General features: G+C 38.6%; 1 protein-coding gene across 7 annotated transcripts in view; it reads left to right on the forward strand.

Annotated features, from left to right (window-relative positions):
• The window catches only part of NAV3 (neuron navigator 3), a 414,479-nt gene that overhangs the window by 133,428 nt on the left and 258,243 nt on the right, over window positions 1-22,808 (forward strand). For 4 of the 7 annotated variants that reach the window (XM_027808516.2, XM_027808518.2, XM_055711534.1 and 1 more), the window contains exon 1: window positions 7,680-8,345. The exons of 1 other annotated variant lie outside the window; for it this stretch is intronic. In XM_027808516.2, coding sequence (XP_027664317.1) covers window positions 8,103-8,345 — 243 coding nt within the window. In that variant the 5' untranslated portion in view covers window positions 7,680-8,102. Of the gene's footprint in view, window positions 1-7,679; window positions 8,346-22,808 lie in introns of those variants that run through there. 2 more of the 7 variants (XM_027808519.2, XM_055711536.1) reach the window with 1 other exon arrangement.

Genomic DNA, 22,808 nt, shown 5'->3' on the forward strand with positions numbered 1-22,808 from the left:
GCCATTGGCAGTAGAAGATGTGCAAGGAAAGTGTATGGAAATGGGTCATACAGAATCATTGAATCATTTAGGTTGGAAAAGACCCTTAAGATCATTGAATCCAGCTATAAACCTAACGCTGCCATGGGGCCTAATGTTCCACCTGGTACACCCACCCAGCATCAGAGTAAAGTAAATGCCCACTTTTCCAATGGGAATTGTGGAAGTAAAAGTGATACAATGGTGGTCTTGTAAGTTTTCCCCAAGAACTACAATGTTAGTCCCTATTTTACGCGGAGATGTTATGTTTGCCTTAGGAAATCTTGCCTTTTAAATGTCTGTTAGTATCTCCTGAATTAGTGCAAACCACAGCAAATGTAGGATAAATATGAGATATTTATATGGTTAAAGAAAATTAAATAATGTGAGTATTGTAGGAAGGCTGGCTTGATAACAAAATTATTTACAATGGCATCTGCAAAGACCATCAGGAAACCAAAAACATGGCTTGGATCATTCACCTATACTGATAAGCAGTGAGGAATAATAGACAATATTACACAATAGTTGTGATTTAGATCAAGGTACAGAGAAGCAGATGGGTAGAGGTGGTATAGCTAGCACAGTAGGTATTATAAATTGTGGGTGATGCAAGCTAGCATTAAATGACTACAGCCTCAAAGCAAGAAGGAAGCAGACAGTAGATTGTGAGTCAGAAGTGTTCTTCCAGCTGCAGTGCAGCTCACACTTGTTTAAGGTCAAATATCAAAGCTAGTTGCTGAAAATCTACCCATGTTTGTTTTCATGAAGTATTCTTTAAGTATTAATGTAATCTTCTTTTTTTTTTTTTTTTAACACCTATTGCTAACCTTTTACTCCTAGCCATTTTCATGATTATTAAAAAAATAGTGTTTTTCTTCACTGCTGTCTATATACACTTTTGGCAGAGCAAGTTTTCTTCATATCTCCCAAACTCTTTGTGCAGTAATTTCCATTGACTGCAGGGGTATCTGCTGGTGATAGCAAAGCTGATTGACTTCAAAGTCTCTCACTGTTATTGCCGCACTTGGCCAAAAGTCTGCTCATGACTGCAGCAGATGTTTCCAAGTGTTTTGTTTTTTTTTTTTTAAGTTGATTTTTTTTTTTAATAGACCAATGGGAACCTTATGGAGCGGCTTTTCTCTACAATCCTCAAGTGAATGGCAGCATAGCTAGGATTTTGAAACCCTCTATCAGATCCACAGTGCTCATAAGAAGAATTTTTCCCTTACCAGCAAATAAAAGCATAGGTTTGCCACTCTGCCAGCTACCTGATGGCAGGTAATTAGTAGATTCTTGTTTAGTCTCAGTTTTTTTATCTTAATTGGTTAGTTTTTACAGTTAGAAAAGTTCATGGTAAGTTTACTCTGAAGAAATTTTGGATTAATGTTCTGTACAGTTCACACTTAGTATCAAGAGTCAGAACAGCTTTGATTAACCCACCCACCACCACCCCCCAACCCCCCCCCCCCCAAAAAAAAAAAACCACCCAAGCTCCTTCTTGTCTAATTAGGACTTATAAAAGTCTCCTTAGCATCATAAAACATTGTATTAGGGTGTACGTGTATTGGGAGAACTTCGTTCTAGAGGGATCTGTGTTGAGAGCAGTAGTGGCTGGAGAGAATTTATGAGGACCATTTTTTGCGGGGAATAAAAGATAATTTAAACCTTGGTCAAAATTTCAAATGGAGCAAAGCTGCTTCCATTAATAACATTAATAAAATCAGGCCAGGAATTCTGTTCCTTAACACTTCCACTGAAAGTAATTTTATCACTTAAGAACTTAATCATACATTGTAGAAATGTCTGTTTGTGGTGTCTACCTTAGACATTTCTCCAGTAACCAGAGAGAGCTGGAACACTCTTAAATGCCCTGAGAAGTGAGGGAAATGCTCCTTTGGCAATGCAGCACTGAAGTCATATACCTGTAATGTATTCTAAGACAGAGAGATATAGGGCAATCAGGAGTTGAAATCAGTAATTCACCATAGCCCACCAAAGGTGATCCAAAGCCAGACATCCTTTGAGAGACAGAAAGCCAGCTGGGGAAGAGAGCAGAAATGCAAGAGGGACAAGGTACATGCCAGTGCCCAGAAGAATGCTGGAGAAGCCAGTGTGCCTGCTATGGCACACTGCACCCTGGAGAGGGTTTGTAAATGAGAAACTAAGGAAACAAGGAAGAAAGGAAAGAAAAGCTGGCAATTCGATTCTTAGGATGAGTATAATCTTTCAGACCAGTTTATGAAGATTGAAATAACTGTGGTTTTTTCTTTGTTAGATGAAGTTAACAGGAGCTTTAAGAGTCTTCAGCATTTGTTGTTTGTTTCATTTACTTAGAAAGGAACAAATGGATTATCCAGGTTTGGGGCTGTCGTTTTTTTTTCTTTTCCTCTTCCACCTCCCAAAGAGGAAAGCTGATGCTTTCATTAAGCTTTACCAGCTGGCTGGATGGTCTAGTCAGTAGGTCAGTATGTAAATACTTACATAGTGTGTTCAGTTGCTATTAGTCCTTTCTTACCCCTAAAAAATTTGTGTTTACATTTCCCAATCCTATAGTATTTAAGCTTGATTCCTTTAAGCCAAATACTTCATGATTAAATACAGTGTGTAACAAACAGAAATAATGATAATTTTTAACCCACACAGATGTTTCAACCCAAAAAATCCCTACTTGAGAAAGAGAATACTGAGGCCTTATATAGACTTTGGAAGATCGTTTAGCCTCATGGTTCTGCTTGAACCATATATTTTAATACATCTTGCACGCTTCACAAAGAGGTATGGTACTAAACTGTGCATAAAGGTTTGAAACCATCAGATGGAAAATGCTGCAAATGTGCAGCATGAATAAAAATTATAAAAGATCTGGTCATTTCTAAGAGTTAATGCATTCAAACCCATAAACTCCTGGCTGAGCTTCGAAGGGCCAAATTGTTCAGAGGATAAAACGATATCCTTATTTAAAAGTTGTCCTCTTTGAAAAACTTCCCCAAACATTCAGCCAAAACAGAAGGATTTCCTTTAGGAAGCCGGATGCACCTTTTTCTGAGACTGTAACTGGGCTTTGGATTATATATGTTTGCAAATTCCAAACTGTTAAGAAAAACAATAGCAGCTTACTTAGTAGCATTACATAGTTGCAGATAGGATGAAATACTTGCTACATGTCTTACCTTGAGACTAATGGATTCACCTGACTTTTGTAATAACAAAGATAATGTCAGTAGAACTATGCTGTGAACATGAGTCAGAGCTGAACAGTTTGTCTCATCATTATCTGATAGATTGAATTTATTCTGTTACACCAAACAGACGTGAGAAGAGCTTCTTACTTGTATTATAAAAGTTTAAACGTGCCTTACCTGGGTTTATTAAATAAAACATAAAATCCATTTCAGGTACATTCAGTATTTTAGTAATGGTGGTTGCTTTTTCAAGAGTTCTTTCTGGGGAAAAAAAAATCTGCTCAACCCTCAAATTGTGTGATTGTATCAGCACATTGAAGCTCATTCAGAAGTTGGCCCCGCTCACATAAGCTATAGGCACAGCTGTTACACCAGTGGGGTGAAGTAGGGAAGCAGCTCAGAACAGACCGCTGCAGTCTCTGGACCCCTGACATTTCCTGTTTGACCCTGGACACATGCAACAGCTTCCTTGTCGAAGATCATAGACCAGAAGGAGCAAACAAATCTCTTGGCTCCACTTTTGAGGCAGGTGTCCCCTCTCTTGATATTTCCTGTGGTCTGGGAGACACTGCCAGCTGTCTGCTCGGTTCATACAAGCAGTTTGTCTCCAGGCTGGGGGTGCAGAAGGGGAGCAGCCTTCAAGGAGCTTGATCTGGTATCAGATGCGATGAAGGAAAGGAAATTTATGCTAGGGTGTTGTGCTGTGAATAGTTAGTTATTCCTGTTAAGTCTTCAGAACAAAAATTCACCTTAATATTACTACTGACATATACCATCTTTTGTGAAATAGCTTGGATTTTAGATGTGCTTGCTCGTGTTATATGAAATAAATATTACAGCTTTTTCTGGGATGTGGGGTTTACTATACAATGCATACATACCACCTATGAGTTAAAGATTATTCATCTAACTCATAATTTCTGTAAAAACATTGATTGCTTGATGCTTTTGAAGTCATACTTTATAGTCAGATTGTCATCATTTTTAATTGTAATTAGCTAAAGAAACGGTCCTGCCTTCAACATTTCACTGGAATTGCCACTACTGTTGACAAGACTACTAAGGATTGTGTTTTGACCGTTGCTCTGTTTCCCTATTTTTTGATCTCTCCTTTTTCCAGTTTTATCTCCTTATCTAACACCCCACTGGAAATGTTGCCCTCTGTTTTTTTCCACAGCTCGGTTGTCTTCTAGCTTCCTCATAACTCTCTCCTTTCCTGCACAACTTCATCATTTCCCTTGTGTCAGGGCTTCAGTCGTGATCTGTGTTAATCCTCCTGCATCCTGAATCCAGATGATGTCCCCTACGTGCCTGGCTTGAGGATGTCTAAGCTGATAAATGTCCAAGCAGGTAAATTAGAAACTTACTGGTCCTCTCTCTGTACCATGTTTAGCCCGACCTGTTCCTTTTCAGTCCCTTTCTAGATATGTGTCTATCAGCTTCGCGTAACCAAGTGAAGATACGTGTTCCTTGTTTGTCAGCCATATTTTTTTATTCACTACTTTCTCTATCCTGCCAACAATACTTTTGTCCCTTAAGCCAGGCTGTCTGATGTTGCTTTGATTTAATTTAACCTCAGGTTATAGCCACTGCTTGCAACTTCCCCACCCCTGGTTTCTCACAGATATGCCTTCTTTCTGTTTGATTGCTATTCATGCTTCTGTAAATCATCCTCATTCCTTCTTTGGATTCTCCCTGGCAGCCCTGCTTCATGGTCACTTAGCTCCCCACCCCAGAGCTACTGAGGACAATCCCACCAAACTCACATTACCAGCACGCTGCCTACAAGGCTCCCTTCTTTGCAGTTTCCAGCTTTGTCCTTTCCTCACAGTTACGCTCTGTCCTTCCCTTCACAGAATCCTTGTGGGCCCAGACACCTTCTGCCAGCAGTGCCATCCCCTGCCTGTCAGCTCCACCACTAGCACCTGTGTCTGGTGCCTCTTTGTGCATGTTGTCCACAGATGCTTTATCCTGTGCTTTCCTGTTTGCATGGAAAACACTACTGAAGCCTAGGTCTTAAATATTCTTTTCCCCTGATATCCTTCATAAAACCCATATTTATCATGAGGTACACAAAAACTTTTCAAGTGAAAAATGTAGCTAAGTGATTTCTATGGGTAGCAGTAATGTGTTTATTTATCTTTTACTTAGAGTTAGGGAAAACAAAAACAGGAAGACAAGACTTGCAACCAGGCTTGTGACCACATTCTTACCTATGGAGCATTATTATTGCTTTCCACCATCATCTTTCTCAATTGCTGCAAATACTCTTGTAGATTCTTCTTTGTATCTTCGGTAGACCGGAAGCACTTCTGGGTTTTATCATTGTAAAAACTCTGTCTAAATTCTGAAGTTGATGACCCTGACCTTATACTAGCTTGAAAGTCATAATATAATTAACAACTATTTTGAAAGGGTAATAATAATTTTGAAAGAGTAACACCAGCTTCACATCACAACACACATTTCCAAACCCTGTTGGTTATGTATTACAGATGACTCTCTCCCAGTAAGCTTGCTTACTTATTACTTTTAAGGTTTCTGTGCTGGGAAAATGGGTTGCAAAAGAGACTGTGGGTATCATGACCTCATCATTCATATTCAAAAGAAGAACAGCAAGATTACCATAGTGCATTACTTCGTAAAATTATAACCCTGAGTAGTAATAAGATTCAATTACATCTTTTTGGCAAAGTTCTTTTTAAGAAAGTATCTGTTTCATGACTCTAGTTTATTCTTTGTCTTGATCATTGGTTAACAGTCCTCATGAGGATTTTTCATCTTCTCAAACACTGCAAGAGATAAATCCCTCTTTTCCTGTGGTCCGCTTCAGCCTTTGCATATGTGCACTTTCTAAAGCTTTAACTATTAACAGTTGTGTCTAAGAAACCTAAATTCTTTACACAGCCACAGTGCTTTATGGTGCTGGAGAACAAATGCGGACCGCACAAGGAGCTTTCTTCCCCTTTGCTCTGCCTAAGACCTTTAATGTCACACTGAACAAGAATATCCCACTTGTTGGAACAGAGTGGTGGGTGCTGTGGGCCAAACTTGTCTGAAATGCAACGCAGATACTTCTGTGCAATCTTACATAGAGTCCATTGCAGCTACTGTTAATGATGGCAAAAGCAAAGGTAAGATAAGCAAAGGATGCTGAAACGGGTTTGCTAATCCTCCATACACACACTTCAAAATTCAGGAGATTCCTAAACCAGGTCAGATTTACCCTACAAATAAGAATGGAATAGTTTATAAGTCAATAGAGAGAGTTGAATTTTTAACTACTGTGTCAGTGTGATCTATGTTAAGGATAATACTGTGTATTACAGTTTTATTCCACAAAATAATTTCAAAGGGTGATGTAAGAGTATCCTTTTATTCTGCTTCTCATTTACTCTGTTTTCTTTTTTTGTGTTTTTTCTAACTCTTGCCATCCTTAACTTGAGAAATAAAAGTCCATGAGGCTCTTATTTTCTCTTGGGCTTACATCTGTAGCGTTAATAGCACATACTATTCAAGGAAGGGATAGTTAATACCATGTAGGATATTAGTGGCAGAATAGGATCTAGGTAATCCTATCTCTCTATGTATTATTTTGGAAGAGATAACGATAAAACCAAATGTGGAATATTTTTGTTTGTAATGTTAGGTGATAAAATCTCATAAGAGTTTAATGGTGTGGCATTTCTGCACATTTGTTTCCTTATATCACAGTTTAAAATGAGTTCCCCTGCTATAGACTCTCAAAGGAATTTACAGTTCTCCTTTTAAGTAAGCGTTTATGCTGCTCAGCAAATCGGTCTGTCCATTGTGACTCATTCTGTAGCCTGCTCTGCTTGCCTATCTGTCCTGTATTTCCATGTACAAGCACTTGAGGTTGCCAGCATGAATATTTCTATGAACAACAAGCAGAAATGATGCGTTGGACATGGACTTCATGGAGCTTTAAATGTTTTTAGAAAGGGAAGTGTTAACATTAAATAGATGACGTTAGCACCACCACCAAGAAAGAAAGAAAAAAAAAACACCACCACAAACTCTGAAAAGCTGTATTGACTAAATCTTCTAACAATGCTCCTGATTTTCCTATATCCTGCTCTGTGTTTTTGTATGGATTTTTCATAGCACAGACATTACCCACACTGTGATTCAGCGTCTGTTCCTAGCCACGCTCTTGCATGATTTTTTAACCTGATTTCACGGGAGGAACGGGGAATGAAACACCGTAGCTCATGGTTGTCAGCAGTGAAAAATAGCCAGGAATCAGACAAACAGCTTCATTGCTGAGATTATTTCCGGGATAAAAACTCTTCCAACAGCTGTTTGCTTTGGCCACTACTCAGGTCTTTTTTTTTTTTTTTTTAATCAGAAAAAAAAAAAGAGGTTTGTGTTTTTTTTTTTTAAGATGTGGGCTGGTTATTTATGTAGTCAGGAAGAGGTCTCTGCTTACAGTGTTGTGGTCTCAGAGCTGTTTTGACAGTTGGAGTACGGGGAGGTTTCATCTCTTCTCTCCCTCCTTTTCTCCCGTCCTTCATTCACTTAATGCACAGACTTGGAATGCTGTAGGAAGAAGAAAAAGTAAATTTATGAGTACTTTAATCTCAGACAGGCAGCTCTGTGGTAGTTACCTTCAAGAAAAGTTCACGCCCCAAAGGAGTGTTTACTCTTTACAGAGCCACTGAGCAGCGCGTGTGAGTGGCTGCGAGGGAGAAGGGAAGAGATGAAGGAAAAGTTTTGCTTCCTTATGAAACTCGTAATATTATTGTTTTAAGACATTTTTGAGAAGATGACTGCTACTTTTGTTTAAAGTATTTGTTCTGGAATTGCTGAAGCTGGAGTCTACCAGACTGAGGTCAGGAGCATTTTCTTTGGCAGAAAGAAGATACTTTTATAGAAGCCATGCCTGTACTTGGGGTTGCCTCCAAGCTAAGACAGCCAGCCGTAGGGTCAAAGCCTGTTCACACTGCCCTCCCGATACCCAACCTCGGTCCCGCCAGCTCGCAGCAGTACTCAGCAAAGTCTTTGGAGCTTACTGGGGCAGAGAGCTCGATGCTTTCATGTCAGCTTACATTAAAGTCAACCTGCGATTTTGGAGAGAGGAGAGTGCTTCAAGGAAAAACCCAGGAGATCGAAGACAGCAAGGTTAGTTGTAAACTTTACCTGTGGATCTCAATTCTCAGAAAATGTTGGTTTGCTCAGACAAAAAATTGATACAAACCTACTGCATGCAGAACTCCAGGGTAACTGGATAAATAGACTTTTTCTGTCATCAGGGAACCTGCATAGCAGCCCTGGAAATTTGTTTTGCTCAGTGTTGCTGTCTGAATAAATATTCTGTTTTTAAATGTTAGTATTAAATGCTTCACAGATGCATTTTCATAAGGTTCAGAAGAATCATAAGTAGAGAAAAATCATTCTGGCACCCAGTAAGCAGAGCAATGACATGACAGTACTTTAAAAAAAAAAAAAAATATCTTGTCTGCTTCATGTTATATTATGAAGTTGAAAAAGAGCTCTCACACCCACACCTATTCTCACAGTGAGGCTCCTTTAAAATAAAAACAAGTAGTTGATTTTCTTTTCACTTTTCAAATGATCTGGCTACTCTTGCTGCAGATCTGCTGAACCAGAACAGCTTCCCAGTGAAAAAGTACCTGTGTGTTTCTCTTCTACAAAATAGCTTCTTCCTAGTCCCTATCTAACTCTGGTTCACTGTGATTTCTTTAAAAAAGATTTGTCTGAAGTAGGATGCTACAGTGTTTTTTAGACTCCTTAGGTTTTTTTTTTTCTACAGGAGTTCTTTTTGAGTCTTAATTAACAATTTAAAACCTTCTGCTGGATTTTCTACTAGTCTTTCTGCTGTAGTCGAAAACATTTTCCATGCTTTGAACATAAGTATTAAGTCCCTTCTTGTCAGTAGTATATATTCCTGTAGATCTTTCAATCACTATGTTATGGCTGCATGTGTGGTTTAACAGCTTCAGCAAGCAGTGTTATGTGAGGTTGCTTTCCCTTGCTTTTCTACTGCTTTTGGTTTGTGGAACTGATTACCACACTGGGGTTAAACATATATTTGTAGTTGTTTCCTATCTAGTTTGAGGACACTTGAGTGTCATCAGAGTTGTTAAAGTGGCAAGATACACATAATATATGTACTTGGTTTTCCTTTGTTTTTAGTTACTGGGTTAATTCAGTATTAGTGAAGAAAGTTGGTTTTGTGGTTAAAGCATAGGGTTGGGATTTTGAACATTTGGTTTCCTCTTTAATCCCTGCCACATATTTCCCCATGAGATTTTGGTCATGTCACTTACTTTTTTCCCTTGGAGTTTTTTATGTCACGTTTTCTGTATCACCTCTCCCTGCCTTACAAAGATGATGCATTGGTGGTCTCAGACATGCTATACAGAAATATAAAGAAGGAGCAGACTGTTTATCTTTTGATTACCAGAAATGATAAACAGCCTTTTTCTATGACATGAGTGTGACATGAAGATAATAATATAACTTTGCAACACAATGCAATTCCTCCTTGCTTGCTTATTTTTAATATAAAATATTCTTTACGTTTCCTCTTTAATGTTGTTCTTTAGTGGATATTGCGTGAAAAGTAAATTAGATTTGCAAGTACTATTTTCAGAAAAAAATAATACAGTCACATTGTCTACTGAAACACATTTCTTCATTAAGTAAGCGTGCAGAAAGATATGAAGCATCTTGCCTTCAGTGGGGAAGTATTAGTAGTTCACTTGGGAACTACTAGTGATTAGCATGAGACCTAATGGGAGTCATATCCTTGCAAGGCATCTGGTCCTGAGCCCTGCTGCAGTGCTAGTGAGGAAAGTAACAAGCTAAATGGATACAAATGGTGATCCCAGTTTCCAATTTCATGTTTCATGGGCTTGAAATTACTTGTAAGCTTAGAGACTGTTTTTTAAAGAAAAAAAAAAACCACAAAACAAACCAACCTCCAAAAAGCATCCTATCAGCCATTATAGAGGCAGCTGTGCACTTTTAAAGATGACCCTTAAAGAGTAAGGCCAGTTTGTGCACATGATGGTCTGAAAACCTCCCCTGGCCGCCTGGATTTGCAGAAGTGCTGAGCATTCAAGAAGTTAGTAATTTCTGCAACTTTTCTGTTTTCCTGCCTTACAAATCCAGCATTCCCAGTAAAGCTAGCCCTTTGCCCAATTTTCTTCCAAGCACGCTTTTCTGAAAGATACACTTTTGTTTACCTTTTAAGCAAGTTTCATGAATTCATTTTGCCAAAGTAGTTTGGGCTATAAGATGGGTGGTTATGATGAAGAAATTATCTTTAGCTCTTTCTTACTAGTCAACTTCCAAGTATCAGCCTGAAAATATTGAATGTTCTTTTTCTTCATCAGTGATGGAGATCCATGTCACCCTGTTTCTCAGTGCCTTGTAGCCTCAGCAGTATGTCCAGGTCATTTAAGCAGTAGTTCTAAGCACAAATTTGAGGGAGTTGCTAGAGTTAATGTCTCTTCAGGTTTGCTGAGCAGATGCAAGCTCTGCATTACAGATTGTGTTGTCCCAAAACTCGACCATTTGTGACTGCTGTTTCCAATAGAATTTTGGTTGATTTCTTTGGTTAGCAAACATATTAATCAAACATGGTATTCCTATGTGACTCTGTGGTATACAGTGCTGTACATTGGGAATGTTTCATTATAGCAGTGATCAGATGAAAGGTCTTTCAATCAAAATGTAATTAATACCTAGTCTGAGTTTCCAACTGAGAGTAAAATCTGCCAATGTAACATGCCATTGTATGCTTGTGTTTTATCATTGGATATAAGGCAGCACTGGGTTTTGAGGGAAAAATGATGGCTATCTATCTGCATAAGACAATGGAACATAGAAATCAATCATCTGGTTAACTTTTTCCCTTGGCTGCTGGATTGCAGCCTTTAGCATTGCTGTATTTAGTATTTTACATACGCTGTGCTGTGGGTCACCAGCCCTCTCATCCTGTCTGGAAGGCACTTTGATTGACACATGTAGTCACTGTGACATACATATCCTGTTGCTATCTATAAGTGCTAAGGATTCCAAGATAAGTTTGGGTTACACATGTCAATACAGTAGGTCATTGCCACCCAGCTGTTTCCTGTATGGCCTTCAGTCTCCCCACACGTGATTGTTTGAGACTTTTGACTCGTGTGTTGGCTTTCTCACACAACTGCCTTGCCAAGCCTGGTTAGGAATACAGCTGCAAACATCAGCTCTTTTTTCCCTGAGTGCCTCTTCCATCTCACCTGATTTTGCTGCACTTGCCCATGTAGTCTTGGTTATTTCCTCTTTTTTTGTGGACATGATGCAGTTTGAAATTTAATAAAAAAGGTATTACTATTGTAATAGAAACTGTAGTAGAAAAATTTTGAGGTGATTATTTTCAATTTTTTCCTCATTGGATAGAACATAGTTAGGCCTAAGCAAATAGTAAGTTGCTAATGATTTAAATTATTCTGTGTGTAGTTTATTCAACTACACTTTTGTTCAAAATTTTTGTAATTTGTGTTTCGGTACCTAAGTCACATACAGGTCCATCTGCTTTCTTGCTAAACCCACTAATGTTTAAACTGACTGCATGAACACTTATGATGTGAATAGTCATGCAAAATATTTGGACACAAGCATTCAGAGCACATTCTTTTTCCCTGAGTATCATATAGACAAAAGTTTATTCCTATATGTATATACAGGAAAGGAATCCAGCTGCTGGATTCATGAGGTGAAATGCTGGCTGTCTTTGAAGCAGATGGGGTTTTGCTGTTCAGTTGGACCACAGAGTGTTTTTGTGCAAATCTGTGTCTGAAAACACCAATACCTTTTGTAATATTTTTCTGACTGTGGGTACAGTATTACATATATTTCTGTGCTGCCACTTTTATACTGCTTGCTAAATTAATGAAAACAAAATTATTAGATCATGTTAGGCTGGCTTGTGATACTGTTCTAGTTATACAATGGGCTATTAAACAGTAACAAAATAAAAAAAAAATATGAAGTGAAAGTGATACTGTAGAAAGGTAAATGAAGCAATGGCTTAAAACTAAGGACCTAAGAAAGAACTTCTTTGCAAAACCAACTTATTTTGGTCACTCAATGATAACTCTGTACTATAGTGACCTGTAGCAAAATGGCAATAGCATTTTACTCCAGGTCACCATGATTGATTTCAGCTGCCCTCACACATTTGATGGTGCAGTTGCAAAGGCACTGCCACTAATCTCTGTCACAAAGCTGAGGAGCTGCTAGGAGTCAGCACCCCTGCTAGACATGCTGGTCTTCTGGCCTGGCATCCTGGGGCTGCTCCTTGCAGTGCTCTGCTTTATGCTCCCAGGGTTTTCCTCCCATCATCAAACTTCCTTCTTTCAAGAGCTCTGCACCATCATTTATGCTTGCAAACTGAATTTTCTCTGAGCTGAATCTGATATATTAATTGTACTGTTTTGGTTATATGACTTGGACGATAAGATTTTAGCCTTCTTTCCTGAGTTAATTCATTCCTTTACTGTCATATTATCTTATTTCTTATTTTTTTTTCTTTCTTGTTTTCAGTTTCTCTCTGTCCATGCTATCTGTCTGCTGCTGTCTGCTTTATCTGCTTCTTCCTTCCTGTTGGCAGACATCTTTACGGGCTTCTGCATATGACTTATTTTTCTTTGTATCCACTAATCAAGCCTTCATGTCATGGCTGCAACATTTTTCATATCACTGTTCATTATTGGAAAGCGCTAGTCAGGCTCCACGAGTGATCCTGTACACATATGTAAACCTAAAACTTTTCTAGATACTTGTGTTGGGAGTTTATATGAAGATTCTTGTAGGATGGGGATACTAGAATTCAGAGGATGAATAGATGGTAATTTGTGTTCTCCCTTAGAGGGGTCCAGCCCCACCAAATTCATAATTAAACAGTTTAACTTGGATACAGAAAAGTCTCAGGGGAACTTGGGAAATGGGTTTGCTGCAAGGTCTTCTAGAAAAGATGACAAAGAATATGATGTGTCTCTAGAATATGAAGAAGTCTCTAAATCAGCAGAACAGGCAATAATAGATGTGCTTTACCTGGGGAGCATAGCCAACAAAGAATGGGGTCTGAAACAGTTGTACCAGGTGAACATCATTAGAGTAATTGAAAATGAATGTCAGTGTCACAAAACAAAGTTTAATACTTTGATGTGGTGAGGAAAAAACACATACTGCTGCTGTTAAAGTGACTTTTGAGGTCCATTTCTTTTAGTATCATACTATTGCATCTCAGTCATGGTCTGAGGTCTTCCAGTGTCATTCAGTCAGCCCTTTTGCAGTAGGACATTTAAATGAGCATGGAAACTTCCCATTTTTTCTTCATCAATTATAGCAGTTTGTTGGTGTTGTAGTAACTTCTGTCCATCACCAGACACCAGACTTGGAGGACAGCTAGGCTCCTCTGTCCAGATAGATCTCAAGACAAATATTTTTGCTTTCAGTACTTGGGTGGGGCTTCTAATCACGCCAATGGGAGTACTGTGCACATTGGAAAACCAGATGTGTGCCATGAACGACTTCCATATCTTAATCTTTCCTTAGCTAACCCTTACACATCATTCACTTTGGTTCTGTGTGATCTCTCCCAAGCAGAGCTTCTGTTGCAATCCCACATCTCTTTGACCTTTCAATTTTTTTGGATATCTTTTTGTTCGGTCTCTCAGGGCCAAGCTCCACCAAGTTGCTTGACATACCGAATCTAGGGAACATAAATAAATGTGGGTTTTTTCCCATTTTGTCATACCCTTCCTTTTCTCAGTGCTAGTGCATTGTAGATGTCTGCCTTGTGGGTTGGCAAGAAAGGAGGCTGCTCATTGTGCCGAGCACTACGGCCAAGGCAACAAAAAGGGCAGCAGAAGCAGCCAGAGATGCCTGTTTTCTCCCCATAGTGACCGCTAGTGATAGGAAGCCAGCATCATTTCAATAGCACTGAACTAGCTGCCAGAAATTTCAGTCTGCACTGCTGACACCTGGGACTATGCATGTTTCAAATTCACACAGCCCCAGTGAAGCCAGGACAGTTGGCAGAAGTTCAGATTGTCAGCAATTTCAGCTTCTTGCCTTGTGCTCTGAATTATTTCTTTATCAAACAGATAACAGTGTCTTCAATCTGCTTTATGTATCCAGCACCAATGTCTATGCCACAACTGATTTAAGAGCCTCATGCTGTATGAACTTGGAGTCAACTTTACTGTTACATGTTTATTTTCTAATCATCTCTACCAAGCACATTTTTACATAGTTGAGATCAATGTATAGTAACACAACATGCAACTCAAAACTTTTGTATTTATGAGCAAATTGTATTGAGTGTAGGTTGAAAGATGCTTTTTGTTTGTAATTTGTAATTGGGATCAATTACCAACCTGAGCTTAAGACTTCTGCCTACCTTTCTACGGCATCGTTTTATTTCTCTCACAAAATAAGAATGTAGAACTCAAAATATTTCATATTAATCTGTGTTGTGACCTGGTTTTAGGCATCAGTAGAGAACAATTACTCTTTACTCTTTTTGCATTGCATCTATGCCTAGGGAAGCTGCTCAGGGTTTTCCTGACCAAACAACTTTTCATTAAAAAATTCCTTTCCTTGAAAATGGGAGTGTGTCTGAGTGTTGATGCATCAGCAGAGCTCCAGAACCTGAAGCAACCCAGCAACATTTGCTTGGTATAATACCCTTGCAGCCCCTTGGGCTAATCTGTTCTCCATGATCATAAGTGGAGATAAGTGGTCTACATCTCTTGATAGAAATAATGGTCTTACATTATACCTCGGGAGGTTTCAGTTAGGCTGTAGTAAAACTTCCCAGCAGTAACAATAGTTAAACAGAGGAATGTTTTGCATGCAGAAGGTATAGTACCTCCATCACTGGAGATTTTAAAAAACACATGCATGTACACCTGCCATTCATAGCATTACTAGCACTGATCCTGCCCCATGCAAAGGACTCGATAGCCATCCTGATGGTCTTCTCTTTTTCTTTTCTTGTTCCTTGGTTCAGCTGAGTGCAAGTCTGTGTTAATGAAACCATGCTGCTCTGAGAAACTGAGCCTTGTGGCCCACAGTGCCATAGAGGTACAAGGACTCCCTTTGGAGACAGCTTTGCTACCTTAGAAAAAATGCCATTGTACGGTACGGGTGTTTCCAGAGGCATTTCACTGAAGTATTGCAGTTCCAGTTAAGTTTCCTGAAAGCACAGGTAGGGTGTCATTGGAAACCAGCCAGCTAGTTCCTTGCTAGGAAACACTCATTTCCCTGGCATATAGGATATCAGTATTGGAGTGCCCTCATGACTCAAGATCCTGTGAGGTCTGGCAGTGGAATGACTCTCAGGGACTCAGTTCTTTGCTCTGTAACAAGGAACACAGAAGTCCTATGAACCGTATTTAGTTCAGGGCTCTCAGATCCTTGAAAAATCCTTTCAGGAGCACTGCAGTGAGTATTTCAGCTGGCTGCATTTTGTAGGGGCAGTACAGACTGCTCCCTAGAATATGGGAGCGTCCCAATGCACCCAGCAGTGAGGAGTACCACTAAGATTATGAGGTTTGGTTCAGCTGAAAACCATTTCTTCCCTCAAGTAAAAACATATGAGAATGTCCTTTCTGTTGATTTTTTTCTGAGTTTCAACCAGACCTTGATCCTAGAAAATTTTACTAGGTTGATGCCTTATCGTGACAGGTAGTGTGCACACACACAGAACTTAGTTACAGCCTGACAGAAGGTATGGCTGTGTTACACGGACTGTAGGAGAAAGGAAAAATATTAGCCCTGCTGTGTAGAGAGAAAGGAGAGATTAAAGGGGAAATGGATGATTTTCCCACAGTCAGGCTGGGACTTTGTGGCAGGACTAGAAATTTCAAGTCATATATATCTTGAGTCCCAGTTTCCACATCATAACCACAAGCCCATCCTTTGCCTTTTCTAAAGGATCATTTAAGAATAAAACATCCAGATAATGAGTTATTTTTCCTGCTTGCTTCATAAGGACACTTTTGAATGGTGGCTAACACCAGTGTGGGTCCAGCTCTGAGCTGGAGGTGGAATTTTACTCCAGGAGCCACATTCTTTGGTTTTGATGTGTCCAATCAACACAGATTGATTTTTGTGGAACAGTATAGGTTATCAAAAGTCCTGTGTGCAATGCTATTGATAGGCTTTTAACTTATTAAATATGATGTGGTAATCATTAATAGTTACAGAATAAAAGCAGGCCTCTTTTAAGGAGACATTATGTTTTTTGGTCCTAATTTCTGCCTTCGAACACACTGCCCAGCTTCTTTGTAGCTGAAACTCTTGTATTTAGTGAATAGTAAGGGCATCAATTGCAAATGAGAACTGCTAATTTTTTTTAACTATGTGTTCATTTTGGTCTAGGTCCACTGTCCCTTTTTCTTGAGTACACTAATTTTTTGTTACACAGTTTTTCTTGCACTTGCATACAGGGCACGCAAAGAGTAGTTCATTTAAAGCAGCTCTGTGTTTCACTTTGACCTGATTCACAGGATGTGGTCTTGGAGGAAGCTCATGCCTTAAACAATAGCCTTTTGACAGCAAGAGTGTTTGGGGATTAAGCTGAAAAAGGAGGAAACATCTATCTATTCTCAAACTTACTAGTGGAATATTTTGTGTGAATCTTCACTTGCCCGTGATGTTTTTAAGGTCACAAACCATTTTTTTTTTGTTTTTTTTGGTTTTCTTTTTTTTGTTTTTACTGGCAAGAGGACATTGGCCGAAAGATAGTGTAACTTATTTAAAATTCAGAAAAGGAATGCAGAGTGTTTTGTCTGGTAAATGCAAAAGGATAATTCCCCTGTGTAAGATGTGCAGATTTCTGATGGCTTTTGGTATATGTTCTGTGTAAACCAAGTTGAAAGAACTTTGAAAATAAGCAAATCAAAGGGAAGCATAATTTTAAAGTGGTTAGGGCTGGATTGTAGTATTTCTGGATATATAAACTGAGAAGGTGCCAGCCACTAAACGTCTGTACTAACTCTGCATAAAACATGAGAGAATTTAACCAAGTATAATATTAGTATTGTCCTAACCTACTTCCAGCATGACATTTGGTCTGACTTATCTTTGTAGTTATGTTTATTTTCCTGTAAACCCTCCTTTACTGCTCTGCTCCTCTTAATACACCTAAAAGCATTTCATCCTTCTATGTATCTATCAACAGTAGTTCAAAATATTTTATTCAGGTGAAAGTCTCCAATTAGTGAATTGCAGCAAATTTGAAAAGCTAGAACAAAAATAGGTGTTGAGGTCTCTCTTCTATTTTCCATTTCAAAATATCTCCCTTTGACAATTTTAACACCTGGCTTTGTATCATGTTGATGCTGTGTTAAACTCCAAAAGATTTGGCAGTGAAAACTTCCTGTTGTGCGTTAGGATTTGATTTACAGGGCATGTGTAAAACCATCACAGCTTAGTAATCAGAGTGGTCATGCACAGAACGATGACTTCCTAGCAAGTGTTGTAAAGCTTTTGACCACTTACATTAATCAGGAAAGGCTGCATGGCTCATACATATTTAGGGTGAGTAAGACATAAGTCAGGGTGCAGGACTTTTACTCACCACTACAATGATGGGATTTCCTGGCAACACATCTATGGAGTAAACAAGCTGTTTTCTTTCTTTTGCTTTTTGTTGTTGTTTTAGGATTGGGTTGGGTGGGGTTGGTGTTTGGTGGTGGTTTTTTTTTTTGTTTTGGTTTGGGTTTTGGTGGTGGTGGTTTTTTTGGGGTTTTTTTTTGGTTTTTTTGGGGGGGGTTTTGTAAGCTGTCTCTGTAGTGGAAATAAATAGGCATTAAGTAAGAATGTGAAATAACAAATAAAAGTTCAAAAGGAGTTTAGAAATTTCCTCAGCTGATCAGTCTGCCTGCTTTAGTCATTGCTGGCCAGCTCACCAGCCAGAGACAGTGCTGGAAGAGCTGAAGGAATCTGTTTCTTATGAAGGAGCGGCACAAATCTGAAAGCTTGAGAGCTACAGGTTCAGATTTGCTTTTGAAATGCTTTGAGAGGGAGTAGGGCCTAGCGATTCACATGGGAAGCCACAACCTTGTTTTACTTCTGGCTTCTATCAAGTACCTGCTTGAATTCAGCTCATATCTGAAATGGTAATAATGCCATTATTTTAAAAGTTGCTTGGCAGCTAAGTAGTATTTAATTTTATTTTTTTAATACTCAAGATATAATCTAATTAGCTACTTTTTAAAATGTCACTGAAGTTACTCTGAATGGCCTGAGAAAAAGCGATCTTTTTTACCCAATCATTTACTGCTGTTAACAGCTTTTTATCTGTCAATTTAATAGCGCACCCATTTTTTGTTCTTGCTTGTAATGAGAAGACACAGTAGAAGGCATTTTATATACAAAGTGCATTTTTTCCTGTGTAAATTTGTGATCCTGGAAGGTAAGGAGAGAATAACAGCATCTTCACTCTTTTCTTTACCTCACTGCAGTATCACGCTGAAGACTGGTATGGTTCTGCATTATTAGCTGAAACCTAAGAAGTAGGTTCTATTCTCTAAGATGAGAAACTATGTGTAGTGATTGACACTCAAATGTTCTGTTCATAGGTGATGCCATCTCCAGATGCGTTTTTTTGAACACAGTCTAATTTGCAAAACTTTTAGATACAGACCACTCTCAAGCAAGACCAAGGTTTCTTTAGCTAGGTGTCTGCAATGGGTTGGTGGTTGTGTCACTGATGAATGAGGGCAAAGAAGCCCTCCCAATCTGGGACAGCTATATCAGCCACAGCCTTAAAGAGTTTTGGTGTATAAGGCAAGCTATTAGCACAAGGGAATGGGGAATAAAAGAAAAATGTGTGGAAATGAAAACAAGGCTTTCTTCCCAGGGCCCCACTGTGTCAGTGCAGGATTTTTCGAGTTACTCTGCCTCATTTGTGGACATGATGCAGGGAAGATGTAGAGTTGTGGGGGAAGCTAAAAAAGCAAATCAGATTAAATTCCAGAGAAGGGAACACACAAAACTGAGCGTATTGGGAACTGGTGTATTGGACTAAAGATTGTCATTGAAAAAAAATTACTTAGAGGGGATTTGGCAACAGAAAAAGAATATAATACAGGAGATTCAGATCAGCAAAAGAGATACTGGAGAAGTCAGACTCCCTAAAAGCAAGAGGATTAGGGACATATTTGCATCTATGGAAAATTTGATCCTTTTTCTCCTGAACATTGGAGGTGATCTCATTTAATGTGAGAGAAGTTGTAAGACCTCATCGTGAAATACTGAGATAAATGCCAGCAAAGGCAGAGTGATAGTGGTCATATTTCAGTCTGAAGAGACAAAAGTTTCCTTCACTTCCCATTAAACATTTCAGCTTGGATGACAGTAAAGTCCGCATTATTTACAGTAATATTTACTCAGATGTATACATGTCTTTAAGGGTCCGAGCAGCCTTTGCAGAGTAACCTGGGATTCGCAACACAGTTCTGACATAAACAAGTTCTTGTGTCCTGATTGATTAGAAAGAAATATTGTGTGTTTTGATCAAGCCCTAAATTGGTGGCATTCCCAAGAGTTGGACTTTTGGAAGGTGATTATCGGTTCCTATTGTATCAGCAAACCTGTACTTGTAATTTCATGCAAAACTCCCTGTAGATGCAGTAGTTAACCTGAACTGAAGGCTGAGTGGAGGCTTTTTGCAATGTGTGCATATTGCCACCATTTCAGAGCAACAGAAGATTTTGGACCTTTTGGAAAAGTTTGGGGTATTGCTTCATGTAGTTCCACTATGTGGAAAAGTATAAGAAACAGGTAATTCCTGAGATGACACCCTTGTCTTGGTATGACTTGCCTGGTTCTATCACTGGCTGTGTGATAATACAATGATTTTTTTAGCACTGAATCATTTTAACAACAATATGCAAGCAGACACTTTGTTACAAAATAAGAAACACTAAGTGCAACAGCTCTCTTCTACAACTACCTTTGATTATCTTCATTAGACTTTAGGAATTATGATATTTTAACTAATACTTGATACAATTGCAAGTGGAGATTTAAGGACTGTGTAAGGCAGCATGATTTCACAGTGCTTTTTCATTTGTCAGATCAACCTGATGTCTTCATTTGAGTCAATCTGTGGGGTTTGTCCTTAACAGTTAGTTAAACTCTTCAGAAGAGCTATTTAACTAATAATTTTTGTGCTCATCTACTTCAGTTCTTTCTGCAGTTGCTTTTAGAATACTTTCAGCTGTGTTACAGTGTGAGAAGCATTGGTGTGCCCTAACTTTTCCAGAGCAGCAGGACACAGATTGGAGTGGAGATGACTGAAAAGGTTAAGACAGCAAAAGCTAATAATTGTCTGAGTAGATTACTATGGCTTCTCTGGCTTCTCTAAAGCCACTGTGAGGTTTCATTTTTATAGCACAAAGATAATAAATGTAGGTTTAGCATTTTGGCACCAGTGTTGCATCCTACAGTGACTGAAACCACTGTACATACTTAGTTTATGGTACATAATAAAGATATAGGTGGCTAGGTATGCTCATACAAAGGTACCTGTTGGCATTTGTCTATTTATTTACAAAAGTTTACAGTGTACTCAATAATGTATTCTTTAAATATTGTGGAAGGTGATTAGGAGATATATTTAAATGAGCTACACACTTTAGTATTTTTTATTGATACATGTGTACCATAGGTCACATACTTTACATACCTGTATTAATACATATTATATATGTATACATATATACACATGTATGTTAACTTTTTGGTGAAGGCTTAGGTTGGAATTACTGCCCATAGTAATAAAAGTGAGACGTACAACATATCTTTTTGGGTTTTGTTACTTGTGGAATTGATTTATATGTTCAATACTGAAACAGGCAAAAACAGCAGAAGCACTGATCGCTGTGCTGTTTATATGGTGTATCTCAGTCAGTGCATCCACAGCACTCTTAACAGCAGCTCAGCAGCCAAATTCCCAGTGGCAGGCCAGGGACTGCATTGCCTCCCCCAGTTCCTCTGGGGTGTGAGGGTGCCTCTGCAATGTTGAGGAGACCAATGCAGAGATGGTAAATAAAGTGTTTAAGTTATTGAAGAGTCAGTTTCCAAACAGATTAGAATTTGTTACCCTGTATTTTTATGCTTCTGCAGTTCTCTGCTTTTATCACCTTTCTGATGTCCTTAAGGAGTTGTCTGTTGTTTGCTCCATCACTTTAAACACTTCATATTAGAAACATGGCAAAACCAGCCTTCTGAATCAGAACTCACTATACTCTTGTTGAAATCGGTAGGGGTTTCTCCATTTACTCACTGGAATAAGAATATTATCCCATTTCATTGTGGTTAGACAATCTGTAACCTCTTACATTCTCACAAGATAGATTTTCAAGCCATACAAGCCATTACTTCTTCCACAAATCGGCATGGTGTTCTTTAAACAAACATCATCCTGTCATGGAGGGTGTTATGTCTGTAACTTGTTCTCATTACTCTGCTGTATTGAAGTGAATCTAATGTCATGATTAGGTAGGCAAGTAAAATAAAATAGCAAATAAATATATTCTGTTATCATGAAAAATAAGAAATGTCTTGCTTTAAATTTTTACATTTGTTCCTTTTGAAATGCTTCATAGGCATGTATTTGTTCTTCGAGTATTCCAGCCTCAATCAAAGCCTAAACTCCAATAAGATACGCGCTTTAAAATCTGTATACTCAGGTTTCTTCTAAACTCAAGAAATCCATCCAGTAGTTCATTAGTAACCATTGGGCATTGCCACAGAGTGAAGTTTTTTTGAGAAATTGGGTTAACATCTCTGCCAGACTTTCTGTAACAAGCTTTTACAAGTAAGCTTGAACAGAAACTGCCACTGCTAGTGCCGCTTCTTGGGGAGATCAGTTTATCTGTCGGTGGATGTATTGATGTACTATTCCCTATTTGCTTGGGTCACACAGATGGTATATCCATTACTTTGTGTGCACCTTGCTGCTGCTCATGTGCACAGCTACAGCCTGTGTTACGGCCCCTAGCACTGTATGGGGAGACAGATTCTCAAAATAAAATGCAGTGCATTGTAGGTCCAGGACAAAGGCCTCATATTTGGGAATGTTAGGTTATATTGGTAACCTGAGCTGGTTTATGCCAGATTACTGGTATTTTCTGATAATCTGGTAATACGAGTTTTTTATTCATGGAAACTATGGTTTTAAAGGGGAAAAAACCCACCTTTTTTTGCATGGAAAACACTCAGAAAGAATTGTTTTATGAAAGCCAAGCTTGTTACAGAAAAAATAAAACTCTTCCCATCTCTTTCTTTTCTTGTATTCTGTCTGTCTAGATGGCCTATAGAATTTGGCTAATTAAAAAATCCCCAAATATTTATGTTATGCTTGTTGCTGAAGTATTTGGAAATACAGATTTTTATTATGTGATATCATATTGTGGTTTTGAACAAAAAATTAATAACCATGATTGGCATGTCACTGCCTTTTATTTCCTTGTATGGTACAGTATGCAGTTCATGTCCATTTTATGCGCTGTATAGCAAAACTTTAGTATGCACTAACAGTATGAGGAA

The sequence above is a fragment of the Falco cherrug genome, chromosome 5 (genome assembly GCF_023634085.1).
Source record: "Falco cherrug isolate bFalChe1 chromosome 5, bFalChe1.pri, whole genome shotgun sequence".
In the NCBI taxonomy this organism is placed as follows: domain Eukaryota; kingdom Metazoa; phylum Chordata; class Aves; order Falconiformes; family Falconidae; genus Falco; species Falco cherrug.